At 36.4% G+C, this 25,373-nt stretch overlaps 1 protein-coding gene and 1 pseudogene across 1 annotated transcript; both read right to left on the bottom strand.

Annotated features, from left to right (window-relative positions):
* Window positions 1-20,018: 20,018 nt before the first annotated feature.
* On the bottom strand, window positions 20,019-21,334 carry LOC107626720 (uncharacterized protein At2g39795, mitochondrial pseudogene; annotated as a pseudogene).
* A 1,834-nt stretch (window positions 21,335-23,168) lies between these two features.
* LOC148572948 (uncharacterized) lies at window positions 23,169-24,972 on the bottom strand. The gene has a single exon (XM_088505508.1). The coding sequence runs from the start codon at window positions 24,576-24,578 to the stop codon at window positions 23,346-23,348; it is 1,233 nt and encodes a 410-aa protein (XP_088361634.1). The 5' UTR covers window positions 24,579-24,972; the 3' UTR covers window positions 23,169-23,345.
* Window positions 24,973-25,373: the final 401 nt, after the last annotated feature.

Raw genomic sequence — 25,373 nt, 5'->3', positions numbered from 1 at the left:
TCCCGAAATTTGCATGAAGGACCCATACATGTTCTTAACTTGCATCATACCTAGTCCCAACAATCTAAAATGCAAAATAGATGCCTTCTTGCAGCCCTTGGTGGATAAGTTAAAGGAGTTGTGGACCCATGGTGTAGAAATATATGATATTTCGACGAAAACAAGTTTTCAACTACATGTTGCGTTGATGTGGACCATTAACGAGTTTTTTGCATACGGGATGTCAGGTTGATCAACTCAAGGAAGAATGGCATATCCCATTTGTATGGAGGATACAAAGGCATTTTGGTTGACAAGCAGTGGTAAGAATTCGTGATTTGATTGCTATAGAAGGTTCTAGATATGGATTATCCTTTTCGGCGCAACAAGAACTCGTTTTAAAAGAATAAAACTGAACACGAATAGGCACTTGTGAGATTGGGTATAGGCAAGTTTGTCAACGTATCAATAGAATACCAAGGGTTGTCGATAACGGGGCAAGTCTGTGACCTCTGAGATATGACATGGAGTATAATTAGACTAAACAAAGCATATTTTGGGATTTTCCTTATTGGAAAAATAACTTGGTTCGACATTGTCTTGACATAATACACATTGAAAAAAAATGTGCTTGATAACATTATGCACACAGTAATTGACAATGAGCAAACAAAGGATAACGACAAGTATAACAGTCCAGACCACCCGCTAGCACGATATTGTCTGCTTTGGCACACAAGGCCTCACGGTTTTGCCTTTGACGATAGGGATGATAGCTGAAGTCCCCCACACTCGCTCGTCAAAGCAGAAAATATCATGCTAGCGGGTAGTCTGGGCTGTTATAGATGGTATCAGAGTCGGAGCCCGGATCGATGTGCCAGCGAGGGCGCTGGGCTCCCTTAGGGGGGTGGATTGTAAGGTCCCACATCAGTTGGGGAGGGGAACGAAGCATGCCTTATAAGGATGTTGATACCTCTCCCTAGCATGACGCGTTTTGACGAGTGAGTGTGGGGGGTTTTGGCTATCATCCCTATCGTCAAAGGCAAAACCGTGAGGTCTTGTGTGCCAAAACAGACAATATCGTGCTAGTGGGTGGTCTGGGCTGTTACAACAAGGTTAGACTTGGTGTACATTTGTAGGCAGCCAAATCTAAACTTAAAGAGACTTGACAACGAGCAATGGGCTAAACTGAAGGCGGTGTTCGCTCTAACAAAGGAACAGTGACAAAATGTATGTAAGTGGATTAGAGTATTGAGGTTTCTTGATGGTTACGCCTCTAACTTTAGCAGGTGTGCAAACGTATCACAGGATAGGTTTGTTGGGTTGATAAACCACTATTTTATGGTTTATCTTGTGTTTAATTGAGTGGTTTCATCAAGCCTTCACCCACTTATTCATATGATTTGCATGATTTTATATTTTTCTTCCTAGTTTTATTCTATGGTTGAAAACTTGCTTCCTAGAGATCTTTAATTTGTATATTTTAATTCTCCTTTATACCATTCGATGCCGTGATCTGTGTGTTAAGTGTTTCAGGCTTTATAGGGCAGGAATGAATTAGAGAATGGAGAGGAAGCTTGCAAAAATGGAAGGAACACAAGAAACTAAGGAGATGACCAGCGAGCATCGACGCGCACGCATGGCTCACACGAACGCGCGGAATGGAGAAATTTGCAGCGACGCGTGCGCGTGCCTGACGCATACGCGTGGATTGGAGTCTGCACAAAAGATGCGCACGCATGGACGACGTGTACGCGTGACAAGAAAATTCGCCAAATGACGCGCACGCATGATCGACACGTACGCGTGACATGTGCGATCTGCAGAATTAATAGAATACACTGGGGGCGATTTTGGGCCGTGTTTTGACCCAGTTTTTTGCTCAGAAACACAGAATAAAGCCAGGGAACATGTAGAGACTCAAGATACACATTCACACATTCTCATTAGGATAGTTTTTTAGGTTTTTAGATCTGAATCTAGAGAGAAACTACTCTTCCTCTAGGTTTTCTTTACATTCATAGTTCATTAGTTTTATCCTTTTGCTTTTGGATTTTGAAGAGTCATCACCTCCGTTGAAGATACTATCTAGTTTGTTTCCTTACTTACTCTTTTATTTATTCTATATTCTTAATTCTTGTTTAGAATGGTAATTGGATTATTTTCATGGATTGTTAATGCAAAGGATTACTTTTATCTTTAATTAATTTTCAAAACTTTATTTTACTTAATTTATCATGTCTTCTTCTTATATTTTCTGAGTATGATATTCATGTCAATGGAGTAGATTCCCTACTTGACATGGGGGTTGATTAAGAGGAGATACTTGAGTTGGAATGCTCAAGTGGTTAGCTAAATTGGAAGTTGTTGGCTAATTCTGTATTTACTAATACTAGACCTTCCCAAGGGAGAGGACTAGGATTTGCGAATAAGAGTTAGCTCAATCACTTGACTTTTCTTTATTTAGTAAGGGTTAACTAAGTGAAAATAACAACCTCTTTATACTACACTTGAGAAAATTTCAACAAGGATAGAACTTCCAATTAATCATTCCCCCAGTCAAGGCTTTTTTATTTTGAATAATATAAATTCCTTTTTATTTTCATTGCACTAAATTACAATTATTTATTTTCTGTTATTCAACTCTCAAAATTCTCGGAAACTCCTGATTAATAAATTAGCACCCTTTCTAAGCAACTCGTTGGGAGACGACCTAGGACTCATACTCCCAGTATTTTTATTCTAAACTTTTGTGACAACCTTTCTAAATTGATGCGGCGGATCTTAGCTGGTTAAGAGCTATACTCGCAACGCTGTTTTTGTATTGACTTCTTAATTGGTCTAATTTCTGCCACGCACTATGGGTTGAAAACTCATAATTGTCACGTCTTCATGGAGTCCTTGCTTCCTATCGCATTTAGAGAACTTCCAACCAACATCTAAAAATTCCCCAAAAAAATAAGTGTGTTCTTTAGGGAGTTATATGCTACAAAACTTAGCTTTAATAATCTCACAGTCATAGAAAAGAACATTCCCATCATACTTTGTAAGTTAGAGAAGATATTCCTTCCATCCTTCTTTGACGTTATGGAACACTTAACAGTCCACCTACCGTACGAAGCAATACTATGTGGGACAGTCTAATTTAGGTGGATGTACCTATTTGAGAGGATGATTGCGTCATTCAAAGGGCACAGTAAAGAACAGAGTCCGGATTGAGGGCAGCATCTACGAAGCATTCCTAGCTAAGGAAACGTCTGCATTTTGCTCATTCTATTTTCAGCCTCATGTTGAGTCACGTAGAATAAGGGTTGGAAAGAACGACAAGATGGGAGAATCCTCGTCAAGTGGAACAACATATCCAATCTTTGTTCTGAAAGGAACTGCAATGGGTGCGGGCAGCGACTATTGGTTAGAGCAGAAGGAAATCGATGCCGCACACTTGCATGTGTTACTTAATTGTGACCAAATTTTATCCTACTTCATGTGAGTTTTTTAAGTTTTCGTTAATATTGCAATCAGTAAGATACTAATTTCATAATCTAATTAAAACTTCTTTATTCTATTCTATCATATAGGTTATTCAAAGAGGCAAATCCTGATATATCATTGAATAATTTTTCATACTAGTTCAGAAAATACGTCAGTGTGCATCTAATTGACACAACAGATTGGAAACTAGTTGCACTTAGTTAAGGCCCAATGAATAAGAGCACTAGCTATCCGATATACAACGTTAATGGATATCGGTTTCATTCTTTACAGTGGTCGATTGGAAGGAAAACAAATAATGTCGGAGTTTGGGTTCGTGGGATTCAGGCGGTGGTCATTCTGATTGGTTTGGTGTGTTACACAACATAATTGAAGTATAGTATTTCTATCGCACTACGTACAAGGTGTGCGTATTTAAATATGAATAGTATGATCCAAGTTCGCGACAAGGAATATGAAAGCACAAGGACTACGATATTATTGAAGTTAATGTAACCAGTAAATATAGGCACTACGATCCTTTTATTCTGCTGTAAAATGTACGACAGATATACTATTTGCCTTATCCGAGTTTATGCAAGTCTAGTTGGGTAATTGTGGTTAAGTCTAAGCCAAAAAGCCGCATTGAGTCTGATGATAGGACAGAGGGTCAGAAACCTTATCAGATTGACGACCCAACTCCTTCAAAAATGGTGGATGATACCGGTGAGCCAATCACCGGTATCAATGGAATCTCATCATCCATACATAACGAATTGGTGTGATATATTCAAATCATAACATATGAACAGTAAAAACTAGTATTCTTATTGAGACTAGAACTCATAGGGAAGAAAATCTATTTATGAATGGAATCAAAAATGCAGTATATACAAACAAAGGTATTCGATTATTGGTGAAAAATCAATATATTTCTAATGTCGAATCGGGATCAACTAGGACAGAAATAAAGCATTGGGTCAAACTCTTCTTTGGTATCAAGGTAATAGCTATGAATAGTCATCGACTACCGGTAAAGGGTAGAAGAATGCGACCTATTATGGGACATACAATGCATTACAGACGTATGATCATTACGCACTAAGTAAGAAACCTACCTTATTGAAAACTCAAGGGCTTTACTTTATATATATATATATATATATATATATATATATATATATATAGGTCGGTTGTTATGGATTATGACATCATTGACCTTGGAATAGATGACGATGCATTACCACTAGAGAACGATGGTCTCCAAGAAAAAGACGGGGTCAATAACGACGAAGAAGGAGAAGACGAGTTCGATGATTAGCAAGAAACTACCTTTAAAGACGAGGATAGTGAACCAGAGGAAGAAGATGATGAATCTGTATAGGGTTAATGCACATATAGTACTGTCTTATGTGTTTCTTTATCAAACTTTGACAAGAATGTAATATCATTAGCATTATTTTATATATTTTAATTACCATTATTATATATTCCATAATTTTAAATTGTATATTTGATATTTCACATAAGGTTTAAAGCACTGGTTTAATTATTATATATCGGGATACATTATAGATGGGCAAAACAAATTTATTTTAATAAAAATTTTACTGTCGGAATTATCATCAGAATATGCCGACGGTAATAGCCCAGTAAAATTAAAAAAATAAAGGAAAATATTTTTGCTGATATTATCGTCGGATTTATCCGCTGGTAACATGGCATAAATCCGCGCTATCTTACCGGGGGATAAATCGGACGGTAAGGTGCAACAGATTTTGTCTTTTTTGTAACCGTATCCTGTCGCAGAATCCGACGATAATTATCGTCGAACAAAAAAAATCTGATGGTAACAAGTTACCGACGAGGTTTATACCGTTCAATTATTTCTGACGGTAACAAGTTACCGCGAGATTTATACCGTTCAATTATTTTCCACAGTAATTTATTATAAATCCAATAGTACTCATCATTTTTTTGTAGTGATTGTTCACATCTTTCGTTGTTTATCTAGCAGAATTGATTTTAAAACTAGAATGAAATCCGCGCGATACGCGGGACAGTAAATTAATGATAGTATATAATAAATATTAAAAATTGCTATGTTTTGTAGAACTAAATTACGGAAAATCACTATATTAAGCCAAGGGGAGGAAAAAATTAGAGAAATCTGCCTAACCAAAAACTGGTTCATGAATCAACCAAGAGCCATTTATATATAGTTCGAATCAGCCTAATTCAAACTCTAATTACATGTAATTCGAATCACACTGATTCGAACTACTCACACACGCACACACCCACTAATTCGAATCAACCTGATTCAAATTACACCCACAGTAATTCGAATAAGGGTGATTCGAATTACACTCACACACGCTGCACATAGTAATTCGAATTGGCCAGATTCGAATTACTCATGATTTAATTCTGCCCATTCTTTTATTAAAAAATTAATAATTAATTAAAAAAATAATAATTTAAAATTAAAAAAATATATATTTTATTTCATGCATTAAAAAAAACTAACAAAATATTTAATTACGAGACTTTTTTAAAATATTAATGAGCTATCAATTCAAATTTCATACAATACTCTTGCTCATGAATATTTTTTAATAAATTTTTTAAATAAATTTATTTAAATTATACCATAAAAAATATTTTATTCTATACAAAATAATTTAAAAAAATGGCTTAAAAGATGTTAGGAGTACTATAAAAATTTGTAATGTCCTAATGACTTAGGACATTAAAGAAATACTCTACATAGTCAATAATAATTTAAAAATTAAAAAAAATATAGTTATAACCAGTATTTACCTAAATTACTAGTATTGTATGAAATTTAAATTGATAGCTCATTAATATTTTAAAGAAGTCTCGTAATTAAATATTTTGTTAGCTTTTTTTTAATGTATGAAATAAAATATATATTTTTTTTAATTTTTAAATTATTAATTTTTTTAATCAATTATTAATTTTTTAATAAAAGAATGGGCAGAATTAAATCATGAGTAATTCGAATCTGGCCAATTCGAATTACTATGTGTAGCATATGTGAGTGTAATTCAAATCACCCTGATTCGAATTACTGTGGGTGTAATTCGAATCAGGTTGATTCGAATTAGTGGGTATGTGCGTGTGTGAGTAGTTCGAATCAGTGTGATTCGAATTACCTGTAATTAGAGTTTGAATTAGGCTGATTCGAACTATATATAAATGGCTCTTGGTTGATTCATAAACCAGTTTTTGGTTTGGCGGATTTATGTAATTTTTCCTCCCCTTGGTTTAATATAGTGATTTGCCCATTAAATTAAATATGTGTAAACTAAAGTTAAATTTAAAAGGTATTTTATTTAAAATAATTTGTAGTACAAAAAATTTGGATATTAGAATTGTACAAAGTGACATTTTTATTTGGTGGTTTGATTTTTGTATTTACTTTTGTTGATGGACTTAGTCTTCTTATGTAGTGCTCGTCCTCCTTTTTCTTTATTGATTGTTGTTAGAGTTGTTGCTTTCTTCTTTCTGTAGTAGATTCTTGTGAATGCATGTTATTTATGAATTATTGAGTTGTATGCACTTTCTATTGTGTTGTTTGTTCCATCTTTGCATGTATGTTCTTCTTCTGAAGATGTGTCTTAAATTTGTATGATTTTCTTTCTCCTTAATCTCTTGATGGGTATGTGATCTTAATGATATTAGTGTTGGCGAAGTTAGTTCCTATAATCAATGAATAATTTAAATTAGAAATAAAAATGTTGTCTTGAATAAGTGAATTTTTTCTGGAGTATTACCTGTTTTATTTGTTGTAATGGGTGTTGAGATTCAATATTTTTGGTTGGAATAAATGTTTTGATAATAATGTATTATTGACAATCTTTTTTGAGATTAAAATTATTTACTTTGACTTCAAATATAAGTGTAAGGTTGCACAATTTTTTAATTGGGGTGGTATTTCAATGTCATTACTTTTCTGGAATGTCATTAGATTTGAAGCAGTTGTGCCCAACACTTTTTTTCTTCACCATCCAATAGTATAAAAATTGTTGTAGCACTTTGATCTGAAATAAGTATTGGGTTAGTAACTAATAATTTGATAGATGAGATTATGAAAAATATATAGGGTTACCTTATTGTTGGATATTGTGGTGTTTGATTACATGTGCCACAAATGTAGTTGTCTCATTTTCATCTAATATAATCATTTCTAAGCAAAGAGGCTCCTCTTCCTTTGTGGTTGTTAATGTTTTTCATAGACGAACCACGCAAACTTTGATAAACCAATTGTCTGTTTGTTCGGTAATATTGTTCAAAGAATGATGCTTCATTGAGTAAGTTTGAGATGTTGTGTAGTTCGGAAATAAATTTTTTTGTGCTAAATTTGATGTTATTTGAAGGAATAGTGATAAGAGATTTATATAAGTAGGTCAAATAGTATGAAATTCGAATATTTGTAATGTAAAATTTATTATGATTAATATTATTATTATGACATTTGTAATATGGATGTTAATGCGTGAGCATCTTTCCTATCTTTTCCTAGTGAATTTACATTTAATTTGTTGGGTTTAATCAAGAATTAATTATCTTTTAGCCACTATGGATGCTACTTTGAGTGTTGTGCAATTCTGTTTATTTTAGGTAGCATTCGGATGGATTTGATGGAGTTTCTGCAGAGAAAGAGAATAAACCAAGGAGCTGACCAACGAGGAGCGACGCGTGCGCGTGCCTGACGCGTACGTGTGATTCGGAGCTGTTCATGTCGACGCGTGCGCGTACGCGTGACACGCGAAGAAGATCATCGACGCGTACGCGGGACTGACACGTACGCGTGACATGCGCCACGTGCAGAATTCGTAGAAAATGCTGGGGCGATTTCAGGCCGAGTTTCGACCCAGTTTTAGGCCCAGAAACACATACTAGAGCCAGGAGATAGCAGAGACTCAAGGGAGATTCACACAAGAATGGTTATGCCCACTCCAAGTTAAGCGTGGACCCTACGAAGCAAGTGGTCCCCATCCATCAATTGAAGACGTGCTGATTGCTTTAATTAATTTTGATTTAAACTTTTTTTTTAATTTAAAATAGGAAAATATATTATTTTAATTTTAGAAGATATATTTTAAATTAATTAGGATTAGATATAAAAGGGGATTGAAATTATTCCACAACGGGATTCCATTCCACCTCAACCAAAATACATTTTATCAGAATCCTTATTTTCTCTCTGAATCATGAGCAACTAAACCTCCACTGTTAAGATTAGGAGCTCTGTCTATTGTATGGATTGATTTTATTGTTTTTCTATTTTAATTTATGTACTGATTTATATTTCAAGAATTGTTTTCACTCTTTATCTTATGAATTTGGGTGGAACGGAAGTATGACCCTCTTTCTAATTGCGTTCTTGTATAACTTGGAAAAGCTCTTTACTTGAACAACAGCTTGAAAACTTATTCTCCTAAATCTCTAATTATCTGGACTTAACGGGATACGTGACATATAATCCTCTTATATTTGGGTAATTAGGATTTCTGTGGCATATAACTAGAATTGAACTTCACCCCCTAATTGGAATTAATTGACCAAGGAATTGGCTGTTGATGAATTTTAGAGGAGACTAGAAAGGTCTAAGGAATTAGGGTCTAGTCACATATAGTTTGCCATGAATTAAATCTTGCATGATTAAAATAGTTAGTAAGAAAAGTCAATCCGGAAAATAGTAACTCTGAAACCTTAACTGCCTTCTCCATATTTTATTCCCAACTTATTTATTTTCCTGCCTTTAATTGAATGCTTTTTGAACTCTCAAACACTACTTTTTGTTTGCCTAACTAAGCAAATTAATCAACCATTATTGCTTAGTCCTTCAATCCTCGTGGGATTGACCCTCACTCACCTGAGGTATTACTTGGTACGACCCGGTGCACTTGCCAGTTAGTTTGTGGGTTATAAACACCGCACCAAGTTTTTTGGCGCCGTTGCCGGGGATTGATAGTGATTAACAACTATCAGTTGTTTGATTGCTTAAATTAGGCGTTTTAGTTTTAATTTTTTTTTACTTTTTGCTTAGTATTTTTGAAAATTTTTTTATAAATAAATAGCACTAATATTTTTTCTTAATTTTTGAAATTAAGTTTGTTGTCACCTAGTTAATTTTATTTTAATTCTCTTGATTATTTTCCCTGTTAATTTTCAAAAATTTTCGTCTAATTTCATTTATCATTTTTGAAATCTATTTATTTATTTTATTTAGTATTTTTATTTTATTATTTTACACAGGATACCTCACTGGGACTTCTCTGCACTCTGACGTAGAGAATCCCATCTTTTCTTGTCTTCTGTTTGTTTATGCGCAGGAACAGGGACAAGAAACCTCTGTTAGACTTTGATCCAGAACCTGAAAGGACTTGTAGGCGACGTTTACAACAAGTAAGACTTTGCAAGGCTGCAGAATCCACTATGGATCACAATAATGCTGTTAATACCAATGTGGCAAACCCGAATAGGGATGATCAATAAAGGAGAGTGCTTGGCTCTTACTCTGCTCCTACTACAGATTTTTATAGAAAAAGCATTGTGGTACCTCCTATAGCTGCAAACAACTTTGATTTGAAGCCACAACTGGTCACCCTGGTGCAACAAAACTGCCAGTATCATGGTTTTCCCCATGAAGACCCAAATCAATTTATTTCTTATTTTCTGCAGATTTGTGATACTGTGAAGACAAATTGAGTGAACCCAGAGGTGTACAAACTCATGCTCTTCCCGTTTGCTCTGAGGGATGGAGCAAAGCTATGGCTAGATTTCCAACCCAAGGAGAGTTTGGATACTTGGGACAAGGTTGTTACTGAGTTTCTTACTAAATTTTTTCCACCAAAGAAGCTGACTAAGCTTAGGGTGGAGGTTCAGACCTTCAGGCAGAGGGATGGTGATACTTTTTATGAAGCTTGGGAGAGGTACAAGATACTGATTAGGTAATGCCCTCCGGACATGTTCTCTAAATGGACCCAACTAGACATCTTTTATGAAGGCTTGGGTGAAATGTCCAAGATGTGCTTAGATAATTCTGCAGGTGGTTCATTGCACAAGAAGAAGACACCAAAGGAGACTATTGAGCTGATTGAATTGGTTGCTAGCAACCAATATTTATACTCATCTAACAGGAATTCTGTGAACTCTGAGGCTCTTCAGAAGAAGAGTGTTATGGAAGTAGAAGCTCCGAATGCTCTTCTTGCTCAGAATAAGCTTATGTTTCAGCAAATAAGTCTACTTACTCAACAGATGGGTGGCATGCAAGTCTCAGCTATCAACACCCAAAACTCACCTCAAGAGGTCTCTTATGACATGACAGGTAATTTTGTGCAAAATGATAACTATGACTATACTCAATGCTCTTTTGAACAGGTCAATTACATGGGGAGTGGTCCTAGAAATCCCAACAATGATCCATATTCTAAGACATACAATCAGGGGTGGAGAAATCACCCAAATTTTGGGTGGAGGGACCAACCTCAGAGACTTCAGAATTTCAACAATAATTCTCAAGGCGGCTTCCAACAGAACAATCACAATAACCGCCAATTTCAGTCTCAGCAGCAACAACCACCTCAGCAGGCAAACTCTAAATCCCAAGAAGATTCTAATTGGGAGATGATGAGGAGTTTTATGCAGGAAACCAGAGCCTCCATTAGAAACTTAGAGGTGCAAATGGGCCAACTGAGCAAGCAAATACCTGAGAGGTCTGCAAGTATATTTCTAGGTGATACAGTGGTGAACTCAAGAGAATATTGCAAGGTTATTCAATTGAGAAGTGGTAAAACAGCTGGCTCTGAGACAAGGGCCAATGAAGAGCTAGTTGAAAAGAAAGCTCCAGAGGAGAAGAAGGAAGAAGTGGAGCACGCCTCTCCAAAGCGTGTAGACAACCTGTTCTCTGACTCTCTTGACACGTATCCTACATTGCCAAAGGCTCCTGAATACAAACCAAAAATGTCATATCCTCAAAGACTTCAGAAGGCTTCCAAAGAAAAGTAGTTCTCTAAATTTTTAGATGTCTTCAAGAAGCTACAGATCAACATTTCTTTTGCAGAGGCTCTTGAGCAAATGCCCCTTTATGCTAAATTTATGAAAGAATTGTTGACTAACAAGAGGAATTGGAAGGAGCAAGAAACCGTGGTGTTAACCAAGGAATGCAGTGCTATTATTCAACATAAACTTCCTGAGAAAATGCAAGATCCAGGTAGTTTTGTGATTCATTGCACCATTGGAGATGTCACCATTCAGAGAGCTTTATGTGATCTTGGAGCTAGCATCAATCTCATGCCACTTTCAGTGATGAAAAAGCTTTATATTGAGGAGGTAAAATCCACTCGTATTTCTCTTCAACTTGCTGATCTTTCTATTAAATTGCCTGTGGGTGTTGTTGAGGATTTACTTGTGAAAGTAGGACCCTTTATTTTTCCTGCTGATTTTGTTATATTAGACATGGAAGAGGATGTAAAATCCTCTATTATTCTTGGTAGACCCTTTTTAGCTACATGTAGAGCTCTGATTGATGTGCAAAAGGGTGAATTAACCCTAAGGGTCAATGAAGAACAAGTGATCCTTAATGTTTTTGAAGCTCTCAAGCACCCTAATGATTCTGAAGGGTGTATGAGAATTGATATTGTTGAACCACTCGTTCAAGAAGTACTGGAAGCTGAGGTACTTGATGACATTCTGGATCCTATTTCTGAATATGAGTTAGTTGAAGTTGATGATTCACCACCCCAGAAGGCTATGGTTCACACGCCTAAAGCAGAGGAGGAAGCCCCCAAGCTTGAGCTCAAACCTTTAACTCCTTCTCTGAAATATGTGTTCTTGGGAGAAAATGATTCCTATCCAGTGATTATTAGCTCTTTCCTGAAGCCTGAAGAGGAAGAGGCACTTATTTCAGTGCTCAGGAGCTATAAAATAGCTCTTGGGTGGATCATTAGTGATTTGAAGGGGATTAGTCCAACCAAGTGCATGCACAAGATCCTCCTTGAAGATGATGCTAAACCAGTTGTGCAACTACAAAGGAGACTCAATCCAACTATGAAAGAGGTGGTCGAAAAAGAGGTACTGAAACTATGGAAAGTAGGTATTATTTATCCTATTTCTGACAGTCCTTGGATAAGTCCTGTGCAGGTAGTTCTCAAGAAAGGAGGGATGACAGTGATTAAGAATGAACAGAATGAGCTTATTCCTACAAGAACAGTCACAGGTTAGAGAATGTGTATAGACTACAAGAGGCTCAACACGGCTACAAGGAAGGATCACTTTCCCCTGCCTTTTATTGATCAGATACTTGAGAGGTTAGCTGGTCATGCTTTCTACTGTTTTCTAGATGGATATTCTGGATATAATCAAATTGAAGTGGACCCTCAAGATCAGGAAAAGATAGCATTCAAATGCCCATTTGGAGTATTTTCCTACAGGAGAATGCCTTTTGGACTTTGCAATGCTCCAGTAACTTTTCAGAGGTGTATGCTTTCAATTTTTTCTGATATGGTTGAAAAGTTCATTGAGGTATTTATGGATGACTTCTCTATTTTTGGTAATTCTTTTGAATCTTGCCTTAAGCATTTATCTCTTGTCTTGAAACGGTGTCAAGAATCAAACCTTGTTTTAAATTGAGAAAAATGTCATTTTATGGTTACAAAAGATATTGTTCTTGGATACCGGATTTCAAGTAAGGGAATTGAGGTTGATAGAGCAAAGGTGGAGGTAATTGAAAAATTACCACCACCAGCTAATGTTAAGGCAGTCAGGAGTTTCTTAGGTCATGTAGGATTTTATAAAAGATTTATAAAGGATTTTTCTAAAATTGCTAAACCTTTAAGCAACCTGTTGGTTGCTGATGTTCCTTTTGTCTTTGATTCTGATTGTTTGCATGTTTTTTAAACTCTGAAAGCAAACCTTACCTCTTCTCCCATTATAGCTCTCCCTGACTGGGATTTACCATTTGAATTGATGTGTGATGCCAGTGACTTTGCTATAGGAGCTGTTTTAGGACAGAGGCATGGTAAGCTTGTACATGTCATTTACTATGCTAGCCGTGTGTTAAATGATGCCCAAAAGAATTACACAACTACAGAAAAAGAATTATTAGCTATTGTGTATGCTGCTGATAAGTTTAGGTCCTATTTAATTGGTTCTAAGGTTATTATTTATACTGATCATGCTGCTTTGAAGTACCTTCTAACCAAACAGGATTCTAAACCAAGATTAATCAGATGGGTGTTGCTCCTTTAGGAGTTTGATATTGAGATAAAAGACAGGAAAGGGTCAGAAAATCAAGTGGCTGACCATCTCTCCAGAATTGAGTCTGAAGCAGGAGTACAACCACCCACAGCTGTGACTAAGATGTTTCCGGATGAGCAATTGTTCCTCATTCAACAGGCTCCATAGTTTGCAGACATTGCAAATTATAAGGCCATGAATTTTATTCCAAGGGAGTACAGTAGGCAACAAGTGAAGAAGCTATTGACTGATGCAAAGTACTACATTTGGGAGGAACCATACTTTTTTAAAAGGTGTTCAGATGGTATCATCCAGAGATGTCCCATATGAAGAAAAACAGTAGATTCTTTGGCACTGTCATGGTTCTGAGTATGGAGACCACTTTGGTGGTGAAAGGACAGCTACAAAGGTCCTTTAGAGCGGATTTTACTGGCCGACTCTCTTCAGAGACTCAAGAGCATTTGTGAAGCACTGTGACAGATGTGAAAAAGCCACAAATCTCCCTGCCAACCATGAAATGCCACAGCAGGGAATTCTTGAGGTTGAGTTGTTTGATGTGTGGGATATTGATTTCATGGGACCTTTCCCACCCTCACATTCAAACAACTATAATCTAGTGGTAGTTGATTATATGTCCAAGTGGGTGGAGGCTGTGGCCCTACCCACCAATGATGCCAAGGTGGTAATAAGCTTTCTTCAGAGATATATCTTTAGCCGGTTTGGTGTCCCAAGGACACTCATTAGTGATGGAGAAAGTCACTTCTGTAACAGACAGCTGGACTCTCTTCTACAGAGATATGGAGTCCGTCATAAAGTGGCAACCCCCTCTCACCCTCAGACAAGTGGACAGGTTGAAGTTTCCAATAGGGAACTCAAGCGGATTCTAGAGAAGACCGTCAGTGTTTCAAGAAAGGACTAGTCTAGGAAGTTTGATGATGCTCTCTGGGCATACCGGACAACTTATAAGACTCCTATTGGCATGTCCCCTTATCAGTTGGCCTATGGCAAAGCCTGTCACTTGCCAGTTGAACTGGAGCATAAAGTTTACTGGGCAATCCGATATCTGAATCTTGATTCAGAAGCTGCAGGAATCAAGCGAATGCTTCAGTTGAATGAGCTTGATGAATTCGGATATTCAGCCTATGAGAATGCCAAGCTCTATAAGGAGAGAACCAAGTTACTACATGACAAGAAGATTGCCATCAGAGTCTTTGAGCCAGGACAGAGAGTGCTTCTGTATAATTCAAGGCTCAAACTTTTTCCCGGGAAGTTGAAATCCCGGTGGTCAGGACCATTTGTGGTTACCAAAGCTTCACCATATGGTTATGTGGAAATACAGGAAGAGAAGTCTGACAGAAAATTTACAGTTAATGGCCAGAGGTTGAAGCACTATCTGGGAGGCGAGATCGATTGCCAGAGGTCCGCTCATCTGCTGAATTAGCAGAACTGATCGTCAAGCTAGTGACGTTAAAGAAGCGCTTGTCGGGAGGCAACCCGATAATTTCGTATCCTTAGTTAATTTTCGTAGTAGTAGTTTTATTACTTATTTGATTTTTATTGAGTTTTTACTATTTTTCTGATCATGTAGCTATTTTATAACAGGAACCGAACACTTCAGGCGACACACACACTAAAAAAAAAACGAGCACACGACGCGCAAGCGTCACTGACGCATACGCGTCATATGTGTGTGCATGAAAAATAAAATTGAACAGAGAGTTGAGCAGGAGTGGGGCTGGAACTGTGCTGGGCGCACAAGCCGCATCACGCGTACGCGTCCCTGATGCGTGCGCGTCGTTTGCGCAAATGGCCACCCACACGTGTGCGTCCCTGACGCGTACGCATGACCCTAAAAAACGGCGTCAACGAGTGTTTGGGCAGAGAGTTGTGATGGCTTGGGGCTGGAAGGGTGCGAGAGGCACAAACTTGATCACGCGTACGCGTCCCAGACGCGTACGCGTCCTTTCCGAAATTGGCCATCCACGCGTGCGCGTGCATGACACGCATGCGTCATCTGAAAATTTTGATTCCCAGGCCACGCGAGCAGAGAGTTGTGCGTGCGCGCAGCCGCCTTCGCGCGATTCGCACAAACCAAGTCCACGCGTACGCGTCCCTTATGCGTACGCATCACTCGAAATTTGCGCGATCCACGCGTACGCGTGCCTTACGCGTACGCGTCGTATGCGACGCCCAAATTAAACCCCTCAGCGCCTGATTTCAAATCATCTACCCCCCAATCCTAATTCTCTCTTGTTCTTTTATTCTTTTATTATTCTTTCATCATACTATTTGTTTTTGTTTTCAGTTCTTCTTTGCTTGAGGACAAGCAAACCTTTATGTTTGGTGTTGTCGCTACGCTTATGACTTTTCTGCTTATTTTAAAAGTACCAAAGGGAGATGAATGTTCTTCATGGAGAAATGAGATGGCCACTAGAATAACTGAGGTGGTTGAGTTCCTTTCATTCTATTTCTCTTCCGTTCTTATTTTGTTATTTTCTGTTTTCTGTTGCTTTGATTGCCTGCATGGTTTTTAGTACTTTCAGTTCTTAGAATTAGTTTCATTCTGTTATTTGTCTTATGTACCGCTCACTGAACTTGAATCTAAAAAGAAAAAGAAAAAGAAGTGATGTATTGCATGAGAAATTGAGTTTATATTGAAGAGTAGTCTTATTCACTTACATGAGGTGGTATTTTCTGTAACTCTGAATGCATGACATGAACAGTGCATATTTAAATTTGAATCAAAGAATGTTGATGTACTTGGAACAGGGATCTAGAGAATTATTTTGACTTCTCTGAAATAAGTAAAAGTTTAATCCTTGAAGCAAAAAAAACAGCAAAAAAAAAGGGATATAAAACCAAGGTTCAAGGCTCTGAGCATCAATGACTAGGGAGGTCAGACATGATTAAAAGCTCAAAGAGTTGTTTCCCTAGTTACATACTTGTGGTGTTCTTGTGTCAAGTAATCCTTGAGACAAAATATTTAGAGTCGAGATCAATTGCAATTAGCAGAGTATGCTAAAGGCTTTGAGCACCACTGTCTGGGAGTAACTGAAAGAAAAATCAAAACTTAAAGAGAGTTTCCCAATTAAGTACTTGTGGTATTTCTGTGTCAAGTGAAGCTTGAGACAAAACATTTAAAGTCACGGCTAGGGTCAAGGTGCAAAGCACCAAAGAAAAGAAAAAATTGCCGTGTTCAAGGGTTAAATTGAGTTACAAAAAATCAGAGAATTCATAATATTATCCGGATTCTAATTCCGAATGACACTGACATCCTTTTAATTCAAAGGAGAGTGAGATGCCAAAACTATTCAAGATTGCAGTTATAAACCCCACTATAAGAAGAGACATGAGCTTAATTGAACTCTCATTCTCATGCAAATTCACATCCTAAGCTTATATTAGTTTGGTTGCTTGAGGACAAGCAACAATTCAAGTTTGGTGTTGTAATGTGTGAGCATCTTTCCTATCTTTTCCTAGTGAATTTGCATTCAATTTATTGAGTTTAATCAAGAATTAATTATCTTTTAGCCACTATGGATGCTACTTTGAGTCTTGTGCACTTCTGTTTATTTTAGGTAGCATTCGGATGGATTTGATGGAGTTTCTACAGAGAAAGAGAAGAAACCAAGGAGCTGACCAGCGAGGAGCAACACATGTGCGTGCCTGACGCGTACGCGTAATTCGGAGCTGTCCATGGCGACGCGTGCGCGTACCTGACGCGTACGCGTGAAAAGAGAAAGTTCCACAGCGACGCGTGCGCGTACTTGACCCGTACGCGTGACACGCAAAGAAGATCATCGATGCGTACGCGTGACTGACGCGTACGTGTGACATGCGCCACGTGCAGAATTCGTAGAAAATGCTGGGGGCGATTTCAGGTCGAGTTTCGACCCAGTTTTCGGCCCAGAAATACAGACTAGAGCCAGGAGATAGCAGAGACTCAAGGGAGATTCACACAAGAATGGTTATGCCCACTCCAAGTTAAGCGTGGACCCTACGAAGCAAGTGGTCTCCATCCATCAATTGAAGACGTGCTGATTGCTTTAATTAATTCTGATTTAAACTTTATTTTTTAATTTAAAATAGGAAAAGATATTATTTTAATTTTAGAAGATAGATTTTAAATTAATTAGGATTAGATATAAAAGGGGATTGGAATTATTCTACAAGGGAATTCCATTCCACCTCAACCAAAATACATTTTATCAGAATCCTTATTTTCTCTCTTAATCATGAGCAACTAAACCTCCACTGTTAAGGTTAAGACCTCTGTTTATTGTATGGATTGATTTTATTATTTTTCTATTTTAATTTATGTACTGATTTATATTTCAAGAATTGTTTTCGCTCTTTATCTTATGAATTTGGGTGGAATGGAAGTATGACCCTCTTTCTAATTGCGTTCTTGTATAACTTGGAAAAGCTCTTTACTTGAACAACAGCTTGAAAACACATTCTCCTAAATCTCTAATTATCTGGACTTAACGGGATATGTGACATATAATCCTCTTATATTTGAGTAATTAGAATTTCTGTGGCATATAACTAGAATTGAACTTCACCCCTAATTGGAATTAATTGACCAAGGAATTGGCTGTTGATGAATTTTAGAGGAGACTAGAAAGATCTAAGGAATTAGGGTCTAGTCACATATAGTTTGCCATGAATTAAATCTTGCATGATTAAAATAATTAGTAAGAAAAGTCAATCCGAAAAATAGATAACTCTGAAACCTTAACTGCCTTCTCCATATTTTATTTCCAACTTATTTATTCGCCTGTCTTTAATTGAATGCTTTTTGAACTCTCAAACATTACTTTCTGTTTGCCTAACTAAGTAAATTAATCAACCATTGTTGCTTAGTCCTTCAATCCTCGTGGGATCGACCCTCATTCACCTGAGGTATTACTTGGTACGACCCGGTGCACTTGCCGGTTAGTTTGTGGGTTATAAACACCGCACCAGATGTTTATTACATTTAATGAGTTATTTATAGAAAATTAATTATTGGGGGTTATAAACTTATTGTATTGTTTATAACGGTAAGTTATAATAAATATAAGAGTAAGGTATCGTTTTTGTCCCCAACGTTTGGGGTAAATCCTATTTGTGTCCCTAACGTTTAAATCGTCCTATTTGTATCCCTAACGTTTGTAAAAGTGATTCAATGTTATCCTGTCGTCAATTACACATCATGAGCGCTTTAGTTTGAGTTTAAAAATCCATTCTTGAAGTTAAAATACAAATGTTTGGGATAGAATCGATGATCTACTCCGAAAAATAGCTCATCAAATGTTGAAACTAATTTCTACAACATTTACATAATTCACTTTTCTAGGAACATAATTGAATCTAAACACAAATAATGGGTATAATATTAAAATTGAACACATCCAAGTGAGACCTAATTGAGAATGAATACATCCAAGTGAGAATAATTGAAAAATATAATCTGATTTGTTAGTATAATTGATAGTAGGATAACATTGAATCACTTTTATAAACGTTAAGGATACAAATAGGACGATTTAAACGTTAGGGACACAAATAGGACTTACCCCAAACGTTGAGGACAAAAACGATACTTTACTCTAAATATAAGGATATGCATTCAATGTCTTTGTAGGTTAATTTCTAATTATCAGTGTTTTTTATTTTTTTATATAGTTTTTTTTTTTTGCTAATTTGAAAATAATAGGTGATTTGGTAAAAAATTAAGTGGTTGATTTTAAAATTTTGCCAAATAAGTGACGTTGTTGACATGGCATTAGTAGGAGGAAAAACATGTCTTAAAAGTAATGCGAGTAAACTTATGTATCTACTTTTATATATTAAGAATAGATAAGTAAAATAACCAATTTTTTTTAGATGATTCTATTAAAGAAAGATAATCAAAATAAATTTAGAAAAAAAATAAGCACAACAAATTTTATTTCTAAAAGAAAAAGAATGACATGAAAAAGATGGTTTACCAATGGGAGAACTACCCATAACAAATGGCATATAACAAATCATCATTTATTTTTCTTTTAGAAACATGTTATGTTTTTGTTTTTTTATTTTTAAACAAATGAGAGAAACACCCATACACTATTTCATTTAAGGGTGAAATTTTAAGTATAATAACAATGGTGACCAATAATAAAGTCTACGAAAATTATTAGTCCAATAATCCACAGTACTTCTCACCCATCATGATACACGAAGAAACATGCTAATGTTCCACCTAAATTTAACAAGGGCTCTATCACCTTTTGATTGCACTTTAAAGTTTAAACAGTAACTCATTTCTAAAATCATTGCTCGACAAAGTTCTTAAGGTTCTTCAGCCACCCCAAGTATTCCTTGTTGTCTTTACTAAACATGTATTCCTGTAAGAAATTTGTTGTGCTGGGCTTGATTCCCCGGATCTCAAGATACTTGTGAAAAGCCTTTTGCAGATTTTCATCCAAATCTGTGAATTCTGGTCCCTCGTATGCAAGCTGGTCCTCAGATTCATCGAGATTCTTCAATGATAAGCTATCAATGGTAATCTCATCAGGGAAAACCGCACTCCAAACTCGAGACACACTCCATTTCCTTTGAAGACACTCACAATTAAAGGAATAGGAATGCTAGATTCACTACTCTTCTCTCCTTCATCATCATCCTCCTCATTTTCCTCAAGTGCTACATTAGTGATGTCAACTTGAACCTTAATAGTTTCATCTTGGTATTGTCTCTTAAGTTGTATGGTTCTTTCTCCAGGATTGTCTTCGATTTCAAAAGGAAAATCATCCGGAATTTCAACATGCTGTGATTGGTTATTGTTACGGATCCGAACCACGGATCCTACGTCTGGAATGGTCCCCGAACCCGGTTACCCAGATCCGACCCGCTTCGCCCTTCTAGAAGGCCCGGAACCGGCCCTCTAGAGCTCCTAACTAACTTTCGAATTCAAACGTCTCCCTTATCTTAGCCAAACAAGATAAGATAAGATAACTACCATCACCTATAAGTAGAGGACCCAGGTCCCTCCAGGTATTCATTCATTCCTCACACCTTATACCTCTTAGATCCATTCTGACTTGAGCATCGGAGTGTCTTTGCAGGTACCTCCCCACATTGCTCCAGTCAAGTGATCCGGCATCTGCCTCAACCCGCAAGTTCTCGATCCATCTCTCAACTCGTACCAGAGACATCTTGTACAGTTATCATCGTAGGCGCATTTGATCTCAGATTCAAGAACTTGAACGAGGTTTTTATCGGCACTTGTCTTCGTCGCAAAGCTGTTAGCAAAGCGAAGAGAAGAAGCTACAACAGTACGAGTGGCTGTCTCTCCGCTGAGCAAGACGCCAGCAGAGAGAACGTTGTGGAAGGTTCTGGAGGAAGCACGGCTTAGCGCGGTGTACATGGCCATTTGAGAGCTGGGGTTTGGACAGAATAGAGGAGCAAAACGAGTAACATTTGCTTCAAACTGCTTCTGTGTTGACTTGAGCAACTCCATGAGCTCTTCATACTTTTTCTCTTTGAAGCTGAGCTTCTTCTCTAGTCTCTCAAACTGCTTCTCTTTTGACTTGAGTTTTTTTGTTCGTACTTCAATCTTACTCTCTCTTGACCTAAGCTTCTCCATCTGCCCTTCAAAATTCTCCTTGTTTAATGCATACTTCTCAACTTGGCATTCGAGCTCCTTCTCTCTTGACTCAAGCTCCTTAATCCAGCTTTTATTTTGCTTCTTTTCTGAATTGAGTTTCTTAACTTGTTCTTCATATTGCTTCTCTTTGGATTCAAGTTCCTTCAATTTGTATTCAAAATACTCCTTGTTTCTTGCAAACTCTTCCACTTGGCTTTTAAGCTCCTTCTCTCTTGTTTCGAGCTCTTGTGCTTTGCCTTCAAATAGACTCTTTTCTGAATTGAGTTTGCTCACCTGTTCTTCATACTGCTTCTCTTTTGATTCAAGCTCATTTAACTTTGTTGGGAATAAGTAGTATGACCACAATCCAATCAATCACGTGTCAAATAATTTGTTATTGTTATTATATTAAAATATTAATATAATAACGTCCTTCATTAAATTTAGAGATTTATCATTGTGATAGTGATCACAATATTGAGAGATAAATCTTTTATAATTTAATCTAAATTGTTCTTAGTCATAGGATTATTAAAAAGGACATTAATAATCCGGAAAGATTAATATATATATAATGGTCTTCATTGGATGAAGATTAATAGATCTCATTTATTAAATTATATATATAAATGGTGCATATAGAGATATGACCATTGAACTGACTCACTTTGAGAATTCCTAATGGTTATAATTACCGTATATTTGTCAATAGGATATTCTCAAGATGAACATAGTAATAGAGTTTCCTTTGACCTGCGACTGTCATAGTAATTAACAATGTATTTATTATACTTTGATTCCGGACACCTAATACCCTAGGGTGCTAGTTGAATGGATATTGGGTATGATTTAAATACTTGTAGAATTAATGATTAGTCAATAAGGAATCCGTCAACTCTCGGTAAAGAGTTTGAGCTCTATGATTATAATGACTGAGATGAATAAAACCTTGGCCAAGGGGATTGAATGAATGAAGAAATGAGTTTCTTATGTCATTCACAGTTCATTATAATAATGGTAACAAGTTAGAGTTTGACAATTAAACCATACTCTAAAGGTTAACCAAGAGCTGGAAAGATGGAAGGAATTATACTTTGTTCTTCTGAGGTTCTTAGTAAAAATATATTACTTCATACTATCGGGTCGTTGAGGAGTGTTGCTAGACGCCAACCTTGATTAGTAAATTTAGTATGACTAATTTACTACCCGCTTAGTATTGAACCTATGGGGTCACACACTAACGAGTGTTCTAATCTTTGCTGTAGAATTATTTAATTATTAATTTGATTTGATCAAATAAATAATTATATTAATTCAAATGGAATATTATTATATTTTTTGCTAGCACCAAGAATATAATAATAGTATGATAATTGAGAATATTAAATGAGATTTGAGAATAATTAGTTATTCTATTTCTAAATTTGGATGAGATCCTAACTGATTCTTTTTCAAATTGAGTTATGATATAATTCATAAATTTGAAGGATTCAGATTTAGAATTTTAAGATATGATTTAAATTTGAATTGAGATTCAAATTTAAAATCAGTAACAAATCTCATACTATATATATGTATGCCAAGAGTAGAGGAATTACAGAAGAGAAACGAGAGAGAATAAAACATAAGGGTTTTATTCCTTTACCTCTACACACATAAACGTATGTGAGCCTGATTCTTGGAGAAGAATTTTATGGCGTGCAAAGAGTTGCAAGAGGTTTCTCAATTTAGATCAAATGTCCATTGGTCAAGGAGTTGACAGCAAAGGTTGGTCTCGGTGTGGATACACATAGCGCCTTCGTACTATCGAAGGAGAAAAAGATTTTTACGAGCGTACTCAAGTATTTAGATCTGATCTACTATATATTGTTTATTGGAATAAAGTTTAAGCACAAAAATAGATCTTTAAGGATTACTTTCTTGTCTTCCGCTGCGTGTTATGAACACATGGTAATCCTACAAACTTGTAATCAAAATGTTCCTTTTTTAAGGCAAACTCCTCCACTTGGCTTTAAAGTTCTTTCTCTCTTGATTGGAGCTCTTTCACTTTGCCTTCAAATTGACTCTTCACTGAATTGAGCTTCTTCACTCGTTCTTCATAGTGCTTCTCTTTCGAATCAAGCTCATTTAATTTGCAGTCAAAATTCACCTTCTTTAAAACAAACTCCTCCACTTGCCTTTTATGTTCCTCCTCTCTTAACTGGATCTCCTTCACTTTGCCTTCAATTCGTCCATTTTCTGACTCAAGTTCATTCACTCGTTCTTCATATTGCTTCTCATTTGATTCGAGCTCTTCCACCCGTGCTGCAAATTCCTTTTCTTTGGACTGAAGCTCCTTCAACTGAACATGATGATATCCATTTAATGAAATTACCTTAAGTAACTTCCTATTTTCTAATTGCAACTTCTCAGCTTCGGCATCAATCAGTTTCTTCATTGCATCAATCTCTCCCACTTTGGTCTTAAGTTCCTTTGTACACTTAGCAATTTTCTTTGAAAGATCCTTCAGTTCCTCTTCCTTCATTTCCCTTTTCTTGTCAAAGTTATCCAGCACTAGAAGAAATTCTTTCTGTTCTACATTGAGCTCCTCTTCACACTGTCTCCTCAAGTCCTCCATCAAACGGAGCTGTGATTCCTTTTCTTTAATTTGCTCATCATACTCTTCAAGTTCCCTCAACATCTTCTTGTGAAGTTCATCGCGTTCATTGATCACCATTGCCACTGCTTCAAGTTCCCTGACATATTGTTGCTCCTTTAACCTTAAATGCTTCCCAAATTCTCCAATCAGCTTCTGCATGTGATTGAACTGATCTCCCTTTGCTTCAAACTCTTTCTGGCGCTGTTCAATGCATCTTTGGATTGATCCATGTTCTCTCCTTTTGATTGCAAGATCCCAGGAATAAGAACTCAATTCTCCTTGAATAGAACCAACCTGTTTTCTCTTACTTTCAAGCTCTTTGCACAGCTCCTCAATATCTTTCTCTAGGGAGTGCAATTGCAACCTCTTCTCTTCAACTTCTCTCCTTGTTTGGCATTCCTCAACAGAATATTGAACCAATGCAGGTTCTTTATCTACCAAGTCCTGTTCAGAAGAGGCTTTCAACTTCTTAACCGAAGATTGCAAGTAATCAAACTTATCTTGTTCTAGTAATCTCTTGCCATTACCAATACAATCTTTGCTTCCTCCCTCAACTTCTGAAATACCCTTCTCAACAAAGCTATCATTTTTATCCTGAAAGCTCATTACTCACCTCAACTAAAATCCTGGGAGAAAAAGGGGACCAAAAAGAAAAGAAAAGAAGATTTTTCACTAAGAAATGAGTTCTATTAACTGAATAATACATGTCGGCATGGATGATCAAGTAAAAGGCACAAACTTTAAAATGAAACACACAGAAATTAAACAAATTATAGAAATGAAAAACGATCAGGAGAGTGTAAGATAGATGGTGGCACCTTGAATGGCAAGAGAGAAGGAGGAAGGTGAAAACTTTATAGGATATAGAAGCAGAAAACAGAGCAAGGAAGCTGAAAGGGTTAGAACGGAGAAGAGAAAGGGTGTGTAAAAGATTAAGAGTAGCAATTGGTATGCCTTGTTCAATAAGGATTCATAGTACTGTATCCGGAAAATTTTTTAGCTGTCCACTGTCTTTTGAAAACTTTGATCATATTTGTAGTCAAAGATCATTAGACAGACATTTTGAAGTTGGACAAAATCAAATGATGTTTTATTAATGTAAGCCGTGTTTAATAAGATCTTTAGTCAATTTAAGTCAACAGAAACTTTCAGTGACTAGTAAATGCAATGTGTGGTACAATGTCACTTTATGAAATTGAGAATGATATAATTAATTTTTATCTTTTTATTCAAATTAATAATTTTTGCTCTTATTATACTTTCTTTTGTCACTACCAGTTATGTTTAACTTTTTTTTTTTTATCAATATAATAGAGAATCAAATATGTACTTTCTTATTATAAAATTTGATTACGGACAACTTCTAATTATTAAACTATAATTTATTTTATGTTTTTGTAT

Source organism: Arachis ipaensis, chromosome B2 (assembly GCF_059453495.1).
Source record: "Arachis ipaensis isolate K30076 ecotype BB chromosome B2, ASM5945349v1, whole genome shotgun sequence".
NCBI lineage: Eukaryota > Viridiplantae > Streptophyta > Magnoliopsida > Fabales > Fabaceae > Arachis > Arachis ipaensis.
Note: the sequence above shows the minus strand (reverse complement) of the source record. Positions and strands in the feature narration are given on the sequence as shown.